At 38.5% G+C, this 16,554-nt stretch overlaps 1 protein-coding gene and 2 pseudogenes across 3 annotated transcripts; 2 read left to right on the top strand and 1 right to left on the bottom strand.

Moving 5' to 3' along the window:
• The first annotated feature begins 23 nt into the window (after positions 1-23).
• LOC126584248 (feruloyl CoA ortho-hydroxylase F6H1-3-like) lies at positions 24-1,068 on the top strand (annotated as a pseudogene).
• Positions 1,069-1,332: 264 nt separating this feature from the next.
• LOC126584247 (gibberellin 20 oxidase 1-like) lies at positions 1,333-2,338 on the top strand (annotated as a pseudogene).
• A 615-nt stretch (positions 2,339-2,953) lies between these two features.
• LOC126586000 (mediator of RNA polymerase II transcription subunit 11) lies at positions 2,954-8,430 on the bottom strand. Of its 3 annotated transcripts, XM_050250655.1 has the most exons (5): positions 8,149-8,430; positions 8,013-8,060; positions 4,174-4,420; positions 3,965-4,081; positions 2,954-3,392 (listed from the first exon to the last, which is right to left on the bottom strand). In XM_050250655.1, exons 3-5 carry the CDS (start codon positions 4,225-4,227, stop codon positions 3,216-3,218), a joined length of 348 nt encoding a protein of 115 aa, XP_050106612.1. In that variant the 5' UTR covers positions 4,228-4,420; positions 8,013-8,060; positions 8,149-8,430; the 3' UTR covers positions 2,954-3,215. The 3 variants fall into 3 exon arrangements, with proteins under 3 accessions (XP_050106612.1, XP_050106610.1, XP_050106611.1); XM_050250653.1 differs by having other exon boundaries at positions 8,013-8,430; XM_050250654.1 differs by having other exon boundaries at positions 4,174-4,405; positions 8,013-8,430.
• Positions 8,431-16,554: the final 8,124 nt, after the last annotated feature.

Here is a 16,554-nt window from a genome sequence, read left to right as displayed (position 1 = left end):
AAGTTCATGCTAAACGTGATTAAAAACTCTCCGTTTCCGACCCCAAAGCCATCGAAAGGCTTATCGCACAAATAGGCAATGCATGTAAGGACTGGGGTTTCTTCCAAGTGATCAACCACAGGGTTCTGTTGGAGAAGCGCCAAAGGATCGAGGCTGCTGCTCGGAAGTTCTTTGCGCTGCCCTTGGAGGAGAAGAGGAAGATTAGAAGGGATGAAAAGAGTACGTTCGAGAGGTCGAAAAGCTAGGTCTATAGTCGATTGGATAGATTGCATTGAGCCTAGGTTTGCCAGAAGTGAGGTTCCACAGCTACTTCAAAAACCAAACCAGTTTTATCGGACTCAAACCACTATTCGCCTTGTCCTTCCCTGAGTGGGCTATTGGCGTTGGTCGCCACAAGGATGATGGTGCTTTAACCGTGCTAGCTCGAGATGAAGTTGGAGGATTGGAGTGAAGAGAAAAACAGACGGGGAGTGGATACGAATAAAACCTACCCCAAATGCCTGTATCATCAATGTTGGTGGCGTTATTCAGATACCAATCTTCAAACTTCATACTAAGTCCTCTCGTTGAGCTTCCTTCATTCATAAAACAAATCGATATGCTTATGCAGATTTGGAGCAACGAGAGATACGGGAGTGTGGAGCACAGAGTGATGGTTAACTCGAAGAAGAAAAGGTTTTCCATTGCCTACTTCCTCAACCCAGCTCACTACACTCAAATCAAGCCATTGGAAGAACTGCTTACAGCTTGGGAAAGTCTATTACTCAAAGAAAGCTCACTAACTTCAAGATACTCAACACCGAAAACATCCAGATTTACCATTTCCGAGCACCGGATTAAGTTGATTCGAACGAGTTTTCCGTCATTTTCGCTTCACGTACGAAAAATGCTGTATGCATAACTTTGCAGAAAATAACACCAGCTTCATATATCATCATCTACCTCCCTTATGTTTCTCTGTCGAAAAAGAATAAACTTAAACAAGACCTTTTGATTAAGTCCAAAATTCTGCAATATTGTACGATGGAAGTTAGCATCCTGCCACAAATACCATCTAATCTTTCTCAATCGAATCGTTTATTTAAAAAATTTATCTCAATCATGTCATTCTATGTCTGCATCGGGATCATGTGAAGTAGAGACAACGGGAACAATAGTAACACTACATGATGGTGTTATGGTCACAAAAATTTCTGAGGCCGGCTTGAACTGTCCCAACCTTCCAAAATAACAATTGACAAAAACCTATCCAGATTCAAGATAAAACTTCAACGAGCCATTCTTCTAGTAGCATTCTTGCAAGAAAGAAAAAGAATTGAGTTGCTTTCCTTCCAAATCAAAATCGCCATCCATGGGAGAGATTAATCCAGCTTTCATCCAAGATCCCGAGCACCGACCAAAACTGTCAATCATCGAAGCTGATGGCATACCATTGATTGACCTGTCTCCCGTAAACTCCCCAGACAACTCTTCTGACCCAAAAGCCATTGAAAAACTTGTTAGAGAGATCGGCAAGCATGCAAAGACAGGGGGTTCTTCCAAGTGATAACCATGGAGTACAACTGGGTACGCTCGGAAAGACTGAGGCTGCTGCTCGGAAGTTTTTTTGATCTGCCTTCGGAGGAGAAAAGGCGAATTTGGAGGGATGAAAAAACTGTGTTGGGTTACTACGATACTGAGCATACCAAGAACGTACGAGACTGGAAGGAGGTGTTCGATTTCACAGTGGAGAAACCTATGTTAATGCCTGTTTCAGCCGATCCTGAGGACAACGAACCAATGGCCTGAGCAACTTCCAGAACCACGGTAACTCAATGATTAGTTGATTACTAAGAGGAGAGTGAACATAATTACTTTAGACACAAATTTGGAATTGGATTCGTAAGATCTAATACCAGGGTGCTGTGTGATGAATACGCTCGAGAAGTAGAAAAACTAGCTCTCAAGTTGTTGGGACTTATTGCCTTGAGCCTAGGCTTGCCAGAAAACAGGTTCAACAGCTACTTCGAAGACCGGACAAGCTTTATCAGGCTCAATCACTATCCACCTTGCCCTTCCCCTCAGTTAGCTATTGGTGTTGGTCGCCACAAGGACAGCGGTGCTCTAACCGTGCTGTCTCAGGATGATGTCGGAGGACTGGAGGTGATGAGAAAAGCAGACGGAGAGTGGATAACCCCAAATGCCTATATCATCAATGTTGGTGACATTCTTCAGGATCCTCATCCAAGCAACACAAACCAAAACCTAAAAGCTACTTTCTAGGTTTTGATGTTTTCCAAATGGATGCTTTTCTAATAGATGGCTACCATGGTAGAACTCACTCAAACATGTTGAATTAGCTAAAGCTGTAGAACCCTAAACCCTAAACCCTCCTCAACTAGAAACGGCACTACAGAACGCCTTCAATATTTTTGGTCCTTTGCAATCCAGATCCTTTTGAAAAAGGGAACTTTAATGAAAAGCTCCCGGTACTGTTTATTTTAACGAAAAACCATATGTTTACACTAAAAATTCAATTATGATACTAATCATTTTACCTTTTATTTTGTCTTTATCGTTAAAATTCAAAATTCAAAATTTTCAAGCCCTTTCCATTTATTTTCCTTTTGAGAATGATCTGCAAGGTATAAGCTTCTTTGCTCTCATGGACCCTAAACTCTAACCCCTACTAGGCCCTTAACTAGAAACAGCACAACAGAACGTCTTCAATCTTTTTAGTGCTTTGCACTCAGGAATCCTTCTTTTTCTCGTCTAAAATCCACAACTCTATTTCCTTTTTTTTTTTCCCCTTCAACTACAGAGGACGGTAAGTATACAACTTACTGTTTTGCTAGTACGTAACTTAATTGCAGTTCACAAAAGTCTCAAATATAAATAATATAACATAGATCATCAATTTTATTGTAAAACTGGAAAAGCTTTGGAGTAATATTACCTGCAAGGCTATTCATGGTAAATGAAAACGATAGCACAAGTTATATTATACGCAATCAAACAAACGTGACACAGAACATGTGCATCTATTGAGCATGAACCTTAAACGCTAATTAGAATCCACAAAAACATCTGCCCATTTATAAATTGACAGCCCAGTTTCCTCATTCCTCCCCACAATCTAATTTAGTAAATTGAACATGTGATTATATTCTAGAAGTCTGATACAAAAAAGTTGGAACACTGAAGAGAATGGATTGCAAAAATTCTACCATGCATCTTCAAACTGCATTATGATACTCATCAATTGTTTCTTTCATTCGATCCAATTGTGACATGACATACTCGAGCTTCTTGCAACAGATCTCATTAGCTATTCTTGAACTGTAATCACACTTCTCAAATGGACGGTAATCGCATGCACTTTTAATTTCATCCCGTAGTGCCACTTGAATATCCTGATGCACAAAAGAAAAATAATCCAAAATCCTCATCCTCGATTCACAAAACAGTTGAGCCAAAATAAGAAAGTGCAAGTACATAATCCACTCTTGCAACCAACCTACTCAACCAGACCTAAAATTTCTCACTTTTTGCACCAAAAAACTATTCCCATACCAAAATAAAATTAGGCATTTTTGTTGATTCTTCCACGAAGTTTCTGAATTCTTTAGATGCTACTCTTATTGACTAGATTCCGATTATTCATCCAAAATTCAAAAAGCATTTCAAGCACAACTCAATCAAAGAGTACCTAATTCAATTCATAGTATAAAAACCAGAACCTTCTAGACCCCAAAAACTCTAGTCCCAAAATTTCCCCCTCCTAACATTTGTCAGTTCCAAATTTGCAATCTACTTCGTGGCAGGATTTAATTCATGGGTCCAATTAAAGTTCCCAAATCCCAAATTCCATGAAAACTCCATGCTTACACAAATTTTAAGTTATATATAAACATATATGTATATACACACACAGAAGCAGACGATACCCCTAGCTGCTGCTACTCTGAGCTTGTAAAAAACAGACCTTGATCAATTGCATGAACTCGCGGCAATGGTTGTTGATGTACTCCTTTCTGGGACCGCTAGGGTTTGCAAGCTCATCCATGACGCCTCCTGCTAGCTCCAAAACCTTAACGATTCTCTGTGCAACCAACCAAAAATTAAATAAAAATTCAAATTCTCGTCGGTATCAAACTCCTATGTGGAATTGGAATTGAGTAGTTGACTGCTTACATTCTCCACGTTTTGGAGTCTCTGCAACGAGGTGTTCTGGGTCTGCGAATCCATGGAGTTCGTTTGAATTTTTGCTTTAGAGAGTGTTTTTTTCAGATGAGAAAAGGAGAGAAAGGAGATAGTGTGATAGGTTTTAGTGGGCTTTGGGCTCTATAATTTTACACTCAAGAGGCCTGCTTCATATGCCACTTTGTCGCTCCACTGATCTTGAGAATTGGTATCTAGATTTCACCTGGAGAATGAGAACCTACTCAAAAATGAATTTCAAATATTTTTAATTTTCTCCATCTTAACACAACTCTTGGAACAAAGTCGAATAGTTAGAGATGATATATTACACTTTCTTCCTATTCTTCGTTGTTTCGTAATGTGTTATACATCAAAATGTCACACAATCTTTTTAGCTAAAAAAAGTCACATAATTGTTGCTTACCTCCATACAATTCACATGTCTCACATAATTGTTGCTTACCTCCATACATGTCTCAACTCTCAGACTCATAATGTTATAGCATACATAGTATTCTTCTTCTTCTTCTTTGTCATAAAATGCCAAAAGCACTTGCATTAATCAAATCAATACTTATATGAAAAACAACATGCCAACAAAAATTAAGTTTGAAAAAACCCTGCTGTCATATGTTTTATTATTTTGCGGATGTGTTGTGCTCAAAATAAATGGTTAGATTGGCCCAAGTGTTAGGTTTTTCATGTATATTGATAATGTTTGTGGCGGTGTCATCATCTCTTCGTGTATATACCAGATAAGCAAACAAATCAACAAAAACCCAGAAAAGCAACTCACAAATGTAATTATATGAATGCAAGAGGACTCGGCATCATACTTGATAAATATCAGACTTGTGTCTATGATCACGATGATCTCTTTAGGATACAAAAAATCTCTTTTTTCTTTATATACAACTCAGGCCAGGAAACACTAAAACACAACCCCTAAATCCAACTGAATAAGATGTAAAACAAATTCGAATATAGTTTTCTAAATTCAGATTAAAAAGAATTTACTTGTTTGGAGTAGATGAAATTGCAATCCCCAGGAGCACGTCTTAGCAAATGCAAAATTTCATCAAAACGATGCTATCCAGATTGCTCAACATTGCTCAAATAAAATGCCATCAAAAGAAGAATTTTTCAAAACCCAGAAATTTAAACGTGTAATTCGACAAAACCATGAAAATTTTACTAAAACCCAATTATATTAAATCACAAATTTGAAGAAGATTTTGACATGAATAGGTCTAGAAAGTACTTGAGATGATGAGGAATTGTTTGAGACCAACCTCGATGCAGGGCGCCGCCGTAGTCGTCAGATTCAGGTTGGAAACTTTTTTTTGAGATTTTGAGATTCAGGTTGGAACGATGTCAAGTGTGATCAGGAAGGATGAAGTGAGGGAGGAACTAGAACAATTTGAGTAAGAAGTGAAGTCCTCCTGAAATTTGGAGCAAGAGATTTTGATTCCAGTCGAAGCCAACCGGGAAGGAAGAAGTGAGGAGGAGTGTGATCCCACGTGTCAAAGGAAGGCGGCAGAATTGTAATAATACAGATTTGGCAGTGTCAAAAACGGAAGAACATTGTTCAAACAGTGTTTTAGGCTATTTTGAGCTTTAGTCATATATAACAAGCAACTTAGCCCATGCAATGCTGCAGGTTTAAAATCTGTGTTAAATGTATGAAATATAATCAAGTATATTTACATCTATATCAAAATCTATTTACATCTTTATGGTCAATAAGAAACAAAGATTTGTGTTTGTACAATATATTACAATACTCTGAGGCTCATGCCTTTAGTTCTCGTGCATTCATAGATTCTCAGCATATCAACCATTTGTTCGTTATCAATGTTCAAGGCATGTTATGGAGAAGGAAAATAGAGGATAAAAATTAACTGGGTCAGCAACATGTAACTTAAATGTAGTTAAGTATATTTAATTTAAAATAGAGAAATTAGAAGATATCTAAATGATGTTGAAAGTAAAAATAATAATAATACTTTAAACGAACCACATGAACTGAACTGGAAAACTTAAGTTTACAGAAAATTTCAACTCAATGGTTTTAACATAATAAACCGGCCTACAGAACATCAGCTTTTGTATTTCTGTGGACTTGTATGAAGAAGAACCAACATATGCCATTGCTATATACTTATTTGAAAGATGAAATTGAAACATTCGAGCTCACTAACTCTACTTAGTCTCATGATGCAATTGCTATATACTTACATGAAGAAGAACCAAAGTGAGTAAAAACAAATTTTTAGTTGTTGGAGGTTTGAAATGATTTGTTAACACTATTTATTGAACTATCTACCAAGTTAAGCAAAACCCTTTTTGGGTGCATCATATAATGCTTCTTCTGGGAACCACACAAACCAAACAACACATACTATCCTAGCTCTCTCAAGCAATAGATCAGCTTCAGTTTGAATGAACAAAGAAAGTTACTCACATTCAATTGGGACTCGCCCAATTGAATAACAATATTGCTAGTAGTCTGCATTAACCTCGCAACTAAACTTACTTCGATATTCCTGACAGTGAATTTCCACTTCCTGAGTAATTAAAGATTACACTTAATCAAAAGTAGTTCAATGTCATATTTAACTAAGCTTTGCAATTCTTGTGATCTCATTTAAATTTGTGTATTGTTTACATCTGAAGACCAATCTGTCCGGTTGAATGAGAATCCACATAATTTCATTAGTTTACACTTTCTGATGTCATTTATCAAATCACTTCCTAGGCTACACGTCAAAGTTGTCAAGCACATGACTTTGTACATGTATGGTCTTTCCCCTATAACTGCAACAACCTACTGATTCACTGGTTATTGATAAATGTACTTCATCCATTCCAAATTGGGGTTGTCAATATTAACAGACATTGTTCCACGAAAAAATGTATGCTGAACATACCACTTCAAGTATAAATGACACTTAATGACTCACCAAATATGAACCATAAGATTCAGAGACTACTTACTACTTCAAGCATAGTTAGCATGCAATGTGATCAAACCACATATAAAACCAATTTCAACTCCCCATCTTGTCTCAGACCTAAGACTCCAAGTTTAACCAAGCACCATCCTGTCTCAAATATTTCAAACTCTGATGGGCAGTGTTATACTAAAAAGCACGGGCGCACCCCAAAATTGCAATTACATTCGATTCTTTTTACAAAATTCCTACATGCAGAGCTTTCCACACCATCAAATGACCAAACGCATCATTTTTAACACAATTCTGGCATAATGTCATATGAAATAAACCCAACTGGAATGCAGAAATGACCACAACTACGCAGATAGCCAAATATCGCCTAAAATGTAATCATTTCAATTCCACATTCTAAACAAAACCCTTAAAATGCATTATTTTCCACAACACCAAAAGATCAAGCACAAAAACTATGCACACGAATCCTATTGAGCAGTTATGTAGTAAACACTACGAGAAAACTGCAACTTTTCACTTTCAACAACTTTTCACTTTTCCCAGGATTTCAGTAGAGAAGTTGATGGAAAACAACTGATAAAATCAAAAACCAATTACCAAATTCAATCAACTGCACACAAAACAAAAACCCACTACCAAATTCAGAAATTTAATCGACAAACCGTATAAAACCTACCAAAGTTACTAAATTCCAGAGAAAATCACACAAAAAAAACCCAGAATTTTAACGAATAATTCTCCGAAACCTAGAAACTTAAACAAAAAAATCTACAAAATGATGAAAATTTTACTAAAACCCAATTATATTTAATCACAAATTTGAATCAGATATTTATACGCAATAGGTCAAGAAGGTACCTGAGGTTCTGAGCAATCATTTGAGACCAACCTCGACGCCGGCCTTCTCTAGAATCCAAGCAAAAACGTCGGAAAAATTTAAGTAGTTATAGAGATACAACAAATCAAACGGTACATGCAAGGCATAAATCTTGACCTAGAGAGTGAGACTGGGCTTGGACTTCAGTTTGTGAGGTCGAAAGGATGAGATGGTGGTGGCTTTGGGTGTTTCCGGGTTCTTGGGTGTGTGGGGCGTCTGAATCGTGATGTCGAGAGAAAGAGAGGAAGAACGACGCTAAGCAACGAGAGTAGAGAAGAAGATAAAAATGGAAAGAGAGCGTTTTCAGGTTTTAGAGAGAGCGGCGGCAGGAGGAGAACCGAAGAGGCAATGCATAGGCGTAATAACATAATCTAAGAACGTACAAATTGAAATTAGGATGACATCTTGATAAAAAATTTGATGGGGATTTTAACTCGGTCGAAGGGAAAAAGAGTGTCCTGCTCAAGCAAGAAAACTATCATCCAAAAATACAATTACAAGTTTGACAAAAAAACATACATTTACAAGAGCACTAGGCCTCGATAAAAACCTTATCAGACATTTCACATGAACTTGTCTCCGAATTTAAATACGTTACGGTAATCCAAAACTAAAAATAAAACTTTGTGACCAGTTGTCAGCTAAAAAAAATTAAGAAATGTCATTGGTTTTGAAAAAGGAAATAATACTTATACACCCATGTTTAATCATGTCAAATTTTTTTTTTTAATGTATTCATCTAATGTTTACAAATAAAAAGGAATGCATGTGAGGTTAAAAATAGTATGAAAATCAACTCTTTTTTATAATATCAAAATAGTGATTTTGTGCTAATTTATTCTGCAAACCTAGATGATAGAACCCAAGGATGAAACATAATAAACTAAGACATTTGATTTTCATTCATACCTTTCCCAAATGGTGAAAGGAAGCTTATATACAACCCTAGAGGGGGAAATGCTCACGATTGGAACACATCTCTACTTACCCAACCGTTGGATGAAACCAACTCTTACAAGGAAAAAACAAAATACCATAAAGGAGGGACCACCAGCTGTCCAATATTCTAATATCCTAACAATATTGCCCCCTAAGAAAGAGCTTGTCCTCAAGCGTTGAAGTCAAGAAATCATTCGAGAATGGTGTCGACATCCTCCTAAGTGGCATCATGTTTCGGTAAGGCCATCCATTTGATCAGCCACCGCATGACAGCATGGTTCCCCCGCTTGAATATCCCTCGTTGCAATATTGTTTCCGGGATCTAGGTCACAAGTCCCTTGTCGGACATAGGTGGAAGCGTAGAGGAAGCAACCACATTAGAGTCGAGCTTTGGCTTGAGGAGTGAAACATGGAATGTGGGATGAAGAGAAAGTCGGAAGGCAAGTCCAAGGTGTAGCCAGCCTTCCCAACACGAGCAAGAATCTTGTAAGGACCGTAGAACCAGGGTGCCAATTTGGGGCAGTTATTATGATTGACTGAAGATTGGTGATAAGGTTGTAGGCGGTAGAAGATCTAAAAGGGGACCATTTTAGTGGCCGAATGAAAGGTGGTATTATACCACCATTCTACCCATGGTAGCCAATCAACCCAAGAACTCGGTTTGTCACCCACGAAGCTACGCAAGTAGTGTTCAAAACCTCTGTTTAGCGATCCGACTAGGGGTGGTAAGCCGAGCTACAGCAAAACTGAGAGCCGTGGAGTTTGAAGAATGATTCCCAGAAGTGGCTGATGAAAATAGGGTCACAATCACTGACGATTGTTGCGAGCATGCCATGAAGGCGGAACACCTCACGAAGGAAAATATCAACCACTTTAGCTATCGAATATGGGTGTTTGATGGCGAGAAAGTGTGCATACTTGGAGAGGCAATCAATGACCACCAAGATGGCATTGTGGATGGCAGAAGCCTCCGAATCATGGGTGTATTCAGCTTAGATCTTTGAGATGCTATCGAAGATAGGTTGGGAAAGACCCATAAGGGCCAAGCATTCATGTTGCTGAGACAAGGCATCAGCAGCTGTGTACGTGGAACCTGAGCGATATTCAAGTGTATATTTATAGCCAACAAGTTGAGGAGCCATTTCTATTGAAAGGGTGTGGTGATCCGCTGGTTGAGAAAGTATTTCAAGGTTTGGTGGTCTGTCATAATTTTGAATGGATGCCCAAGCAAATAAGAGCGCCACTTTGTACTGCGAACACAATGGCCATCATCTCCTTATCATAGACAAACAAGGTTTTGTGTTTCTCCATCAAAGACTTACTAAGAAAAGTAATGAGGTGTTGGTTTTGGAAGAAGACAGCCCAAATGCCGGCGTCGAACGCGTCACATTTGATTGTGAAGGGCTTGGTGAAGTCAGGGAAAGCCAACACAGGGATGGAGAACAAGGCACGCTTGAGAGTGGAAAAAACATCAGTTGCTGCAGGGGACCACTTAAAATTATCTTTCTTCAATAACTTTGTAAGTGGGTGGGCGAGTAAACTGAAGTGACGTACACATTTGCGGTAGTAGCTCGCAAGGACTAAAAATCCCCTTTATCCTTTGAGGTTGCGAGGTTAAGGCTAATCCACAATACACTACACCTTTTAAGAATCGACCGCTACTCCTTCGGCCAAGATGATGTGTCCCATATAGGCTACTGTGGTTTGACCAGAATATCATTTCGAAGCCTTGAGTTTCAAGCTGTGAACATGCATGACCTCAAACACCGAAACCAAATGTGTAAGGTGGGTCTACAAGGTCAAACTGAAGACGAGAATATCATCAAAGAAAATCAGGACAAACTTCCGGAGAAAAGGCTTAAAGATAGAGTTCATTAAGGCCTAAAAAGTGAAAAGTGTGTTGCAAAGCCCAAATGGCATCACCAAAAATTCGAAGTGTTCATCGTGTGTTCGAAACACTATTTTGAGAAAGTCGGGCTCATACATTTGGATTTGGTGAAAACTTAAGTAGAGTTCCAAGTTGGAGAATACTATAATGCCCTGGAGTTCATCTAACAGTTTGTCAATTATCAGGACGGGAAATAGGAACTTGACAATAACCTAATTAAGTCTGCAGTAGTCCACATAAAATTGCCAAGATCCATCAGCCTTGTGGACCAAAAAAGCAAGTGAAGAAAAGGGAGTCGAGCTAGGGCAAATAACGCCTACAGCCTGCATGTCTTCGATCTGATGTTCAATCTTCGTTTTCTAAGCATAGGTATAGCGATACAGACGAATATTCACTGGATGGGTGTCAGGCAATAAGGTGATGCGATGGTCAATTGTCTGTGTGGGAGGGAGACTCGTAAGAGGGTCGAAAAGGTCCAAATAAGTACGTATAATCGACTTGATAGGTATTGGGGTAGTAGGGGTGCCTTCAAGAGGGGAAAAGTGTGCATCAGGGAGGCTACTAAGGGACTCAAGTCCACCCGTGAAGAAACTGAGGAGGGCGAGGTATCTGTGGTACGCAGGCCCACCAGTCGAAAGTTTGTGCCATTGATTTGGAGTTCCATGATCTTGTTCTTGAAATGCCAGCCAATATACCTTAAAGTTTCCAACTATTCAGCCCCCAGAACCAAGTCACACCCCACAACGGACAATAGTCGTATATCCGAAGAAAAAACATAGTTCTGCAACAGGACCGAGACATTGTGAGAGGTGTCGATGCGAAGGCCAAGGTGAAGCCTTACGAAGGGGTTGAGAAAGTTGAGATCGATCCCAGAGTTCACAAAAACCCGAACAGGCAAAGTCCGAATGTGACCCAATAGGCGTAGCCTGACCACGAGTGCGTTTATGAGAAGCCAACACGTTAAGGGTGATGTGGATGGGGTCCTCCGTCAGAACTTCATCAGGCATCGATAAAAGTTCTTCAGGAGGTGACTCGGCAGCGACCTCGGAGACTGTGGCAGTGTCTATAAGTAGCAGGTAGAGAGTGGCCTGGGTAATATTTATCTAGATAATAAAGGCATTGGCCGCAGGCACGGTGTTCACGAACTTCCACAGAGGAGATGCGTAGTAGTGGCCTGGCCGTAGAGGGCGGAGCTGGTTTGGGAGATAGGGTAGATGAGACGATGATGAAGCATGTGTGATAAAGGAGGACCTGGTGAGGAATGGGCAGAAATGACCCCTACGACGTTGTTGTTTGTTGTCATAAATACAGGCCAGGTCAATGGTACATGCCAAAGAGGAAAGAGCCTGGGCTAAGATATCATTCTGAAGTTCAATTTTTAGCCAACTAAGAAAAACCCCTAGTAGTTGGGAATCGGACCAACCTTGGGCCTTACACAACAAACAGATGAAATCATTTATGTAGGCCTCTAGTGGGCATTTATATGATACATGGGAAAATGACATGTTGAAGTCAAGATGGTTGCCAGGCCCAAATCGTTAGAGAAATGATTCGAAAAAGGTGGCCCAAAGCCTAGACCCAATATGTAACTTGTACCATTTGAACCAAACGGCAGCGTCACCAATGAAATGGAGGCTCATGATTATGACTCGGTTGGCGGCGTCAACCCCGTGGTAATCCATATACTCCTCTGTTAAGGTTAGCCAATTCTACAGGTCATCATCAGAGAATCGAGAAAGCTCAATCTTCATGTGTTTCGGGCCGTTGAAGGTAAGTGGTGGCCCTTGATAGAAGGGCAACTGTTGGGGAAGGTGAAACGAAGAGGATGGAATGTGGGGATGGAGGGTAGTGGTAGAGGTTGAATGGATAGGGGACGATTGTGGGTAACCGGTGCCCGGGGTATGAGAGAGAGAGAGGAAGCGAGAGTAATATGTGCCCCATGTTGGAGGATGAACAGTGAAAATGGGTTGGGATGGTGGGGGCATCGGAGTGGATGTCGAACCCAGAGGAATGTGAAGGGAACCGATCGGGATCTAGGAATGAGTGGTGGATGGGGGCGATTGTTGCTTGGAGGCACGGATCTCCTCCATTAAGTGGTTCTGGACTAGGCTAATGTTAGATAATAAAGCATGAATGTCTGTCAGATTTGACTGGAATGATTCTTGGCGAGTGGCTAACAAGGACACCTAGTTATGAAACCTATTAAGCTACTCCAAGATTTGGTGTTGTTGGTACTTCAGTTCGAGGTCGGCCTTCGTGCCGTCGGCCACCACCAGGAGGCTTTGCTTTTACTCATGGATGGTAGCAACTTATCGCTGATACCAAATGATAAAACCCAGGGATGAAACAATGCAGAGAGTATGAAGAAAAAAGGAAAATGAATCAACTAAGACATTTGATTTTCATTCATACATTTCCCAAATGGTGAAAGAAAGCTTATATACATCCCTAGATGGGGAAATGCTCATGATTGGAACACATCTCCATTTACCCTACCGTTAGATGAAACCAACTCCTACAAGGAAAAGACAAAATACCATAAATGAGGGACCAACAGCTGTCCAATATTCCAATATCTTAACACTAAGCTTAAAAATGGGTTCGGTTTTTTACGAATTGAGTTCCCTTGTGCTGGACTCTTTTCTCCCTAAAAAAAATGAAATTGTGGGTTGTTTGATCATGACGAAATTCTATTGCAAGATAGAGCATCACTAGTCCAAGCAATGGTATCCAATGAGGCAAAGGTCTTCCGCCAACAGTTTGGAAATTGCATATTAAGGTCTGGTTCCAGAATAGAAGCTAAACCAAAGTTGGATCTTGAAATGCAAGTTCATGGTTTTGATTATTAACATTTTGGGTAATGGTAGGGAGATCAAACTCTTAAATCAAATGGAGTGGATGTTAATGAATGTATTAGTACTTAAGTATTGATTACCATGCGTATTTTCCATTGGATGGTGACACATCATTTGGTTTGCAAATTTGGTTTTCTTAACATTATTCGTAGGTTCTTAATCAGTTGGAAATACATATTATAATGTTCTAGATTTTGATTGCATGGGGTTTGGTTTCCGTATTTGCGCTAAGTTAGTTGTTCAAAAATCTTAATGACATTGCATTTAATTTGTTTCCTGAGAAAGGAAATTAATGTTTGTGGCTTGGTTTTTACATGAGGTATGATATCCTATTTTTTACTTCTCACATATTTTCTAATTTTTGGTTATCGGATCGGATGAATTAAAGAATATCAAATAACAGAAATTAACAAGGGATGTGTGAGACCCTCTTTACATATGTATAGACAACTAGAGGAAAAAGGGTTAGGGAGAAATGCCTAAAATTGTTAATGGTTTATTTGAAGTTGAGTTTGAAAAATAAAATATCTAACATAAATAAATAAATAATATAATATATATATATATATATTTAATTTGATTCTATATAGTTTTCTAACCACTGAAACTGAACCAAAAGATCTCAGTTTTGTTTGATTTTTTTTTTAATTCAGTTTGATTTTTTTTTGGTTCGATTTTTTCATCTTCGGCTCAGTTTTCGATTTTCGGTTTTCAAACCTACTCCTACCTAGGCTTGGCCAAATTGGTTAAAGTAGTGTGCTCTCTTTTTGTATAAAAAGGTATCAAAGGGAGAATATGAAGAGAATCCTTAGGGAAAGCATTTTGTTTCCACCTAGCAAAAACAGTCTCTATAAGGAGGCCCGCACTACAGACTATTACATCAGTATCATCTATAAAGAATAATACTCTCATCCCTCTCTATGGGGGAATAAACATATCTCAACTTCTGACGAATAATGTATATTCAACATATAAATATCATATCGGAACAATGAATATGCCCGCACGAAGCTCCTTGTATAACCCAAACTCTCTTTACTTTTCAAACTCAATAGTATAAATATACAAACAATGAATACGCTTTCCAATCAAATTGGTGGTGATAAAACCAGAAACACAAACACATATGGATCAAAGAAATCAAAATTTGATCACATCAGTCTCTACTTTCCTTATCGTTCTTCTTCTCTGTGTAGCAAATGAAATCGAGTCTGCCTACCAACCTTAGCAAGAAGCACTTTATGTTGGTTCATGGCTCATGCTTTGGTGCTTGGTCTTGGTACAAGATTGTAACCCTAATTAGGTGATCTGGTCACAATGTCACTGTTCTAGACCCAACAGCTACTAAGGTCGATCCCCAACAGTTACTGGGATCTGCGATCAATTTCTAACTACTTTAAGCTCGTGAGGGATTTCATAGAAGCTATTGGTGGAAAGGTGATCCTTGTTAGTCATAGTCTTGGTGGGTTGGCCATTCTTAAGCCATGATAGATTTCTGAAGGCCTCGTTTGGTTTGTTAGGCTGTACTAACTATTTCAATCGTATACATTAATTTGTACCTCAGACATCATATAGTACTGTTTTTTGTCCAAAAATAAATAAAAGATATCAGCAGGGCCATGCTTGAGTATTTAGGGGCCCTGTGCAAAACTTAGATGGCGGCCCTTCATTTTTTTAATGTTATATTTCTTTATTATTTTTTGTTCTTCAATTTTATTATATATGACATTAAAATATTACAAGTTACAGCAACAAAAATAAGTTGTTTGATTGCCTAGGTTTTTTTCCTTACCTTCAAAGGTCTTGAGTTCGATACATATTGGTTGTGTTTTTTGTTATCTCCTTTTTAAGTTTATAAATAACAAAGCAATATCATAGAGATTCGAACCCAGCCCAGGGGCTGTAAGGTAGAAGAGCTAAACCTCTAACACTAGAACCACAAATAATATTGTCTTTCGCATCTGACCTATTTTATATGCATGTAATGAAAATTTGGGGCCCCTTCCAAATTCCACGCATCAAATCCCAACCTCCCATACGAATCCGCATTGATTCACCAACCAAAACAATACTACTAATTAAATTGAAGATACAAATTGAAGAAAAGAAGACACGACTGGGAGAGAAACATAAGTTTGGGGTTTAGTGATAGTCTTATCTACTTTTAAGTATGAGATCTTTTAATCAAATTTCATAAACAGTGACTTCAAACTAAATTATTAATGCAGAATCATTGTGTGACTAAACCCAAATCTCTAACCCGTTATTATAGGTAGGCCTTTTTTATTAGCATCCCAGATAATGTTGAATACACCCCACATTAAAATTTAATATTAAATGACTTATATAATCTAATTAATACATAATGACATTTTTGATCTTATAAAGTTTTAAAATAAAATTCTCAAATACGCCCCAAATCACTCACCCTTCAACTCTCAAAATCACTCACCCTTCATTGTAGACAAAACCCTAACCAATAAAACTATAAGCACGTAGATTGATAAAAATTATTTTTAACACATAAAACATAAAATCGACGTTTTGGAAGATTCACATAAAGTAAGACTTCCTATTTTTCGTTCTTTTAATTATTTCAACGACATCAACATCAGCAGTTCCTTTCAATTATTGGTTTTATTATACTCAATTATTTAATTGTAGTTCCTTTCAGTTGATCTAATTATTCAAAACCCAGCACCATCCTCTTTTGAGTAAAAATCATATTCCTCATCTACTAACGCCGAACACCCGTAGCACTCCACCCCTTTCCATGGAGCAAATAGGATCAAACAATTGAATGGATAGAGAAATATGAAGGGATAAACACATGCAAATAGG

This window comes from Malus sylvestris, chromosome 10 (assembly GCF_916048215.2).
Source record: "Malus sylvestris chromosome 10, drMalSylv7.2, whole genome shotgun sequence".
In the NCBI taxonomy this organism is placed as follows: Eukaryota; Viridiplantae; Streptophyta; class Magnoliopsida; order Rosales; family Rosaceae; genus Malus; species Malus sylvestris.
The sequence above is the reverse complement of the archived record's forward strand: the minus strand, read 5'-3'. Positions and strand labels throughout refer to the sequence as shown.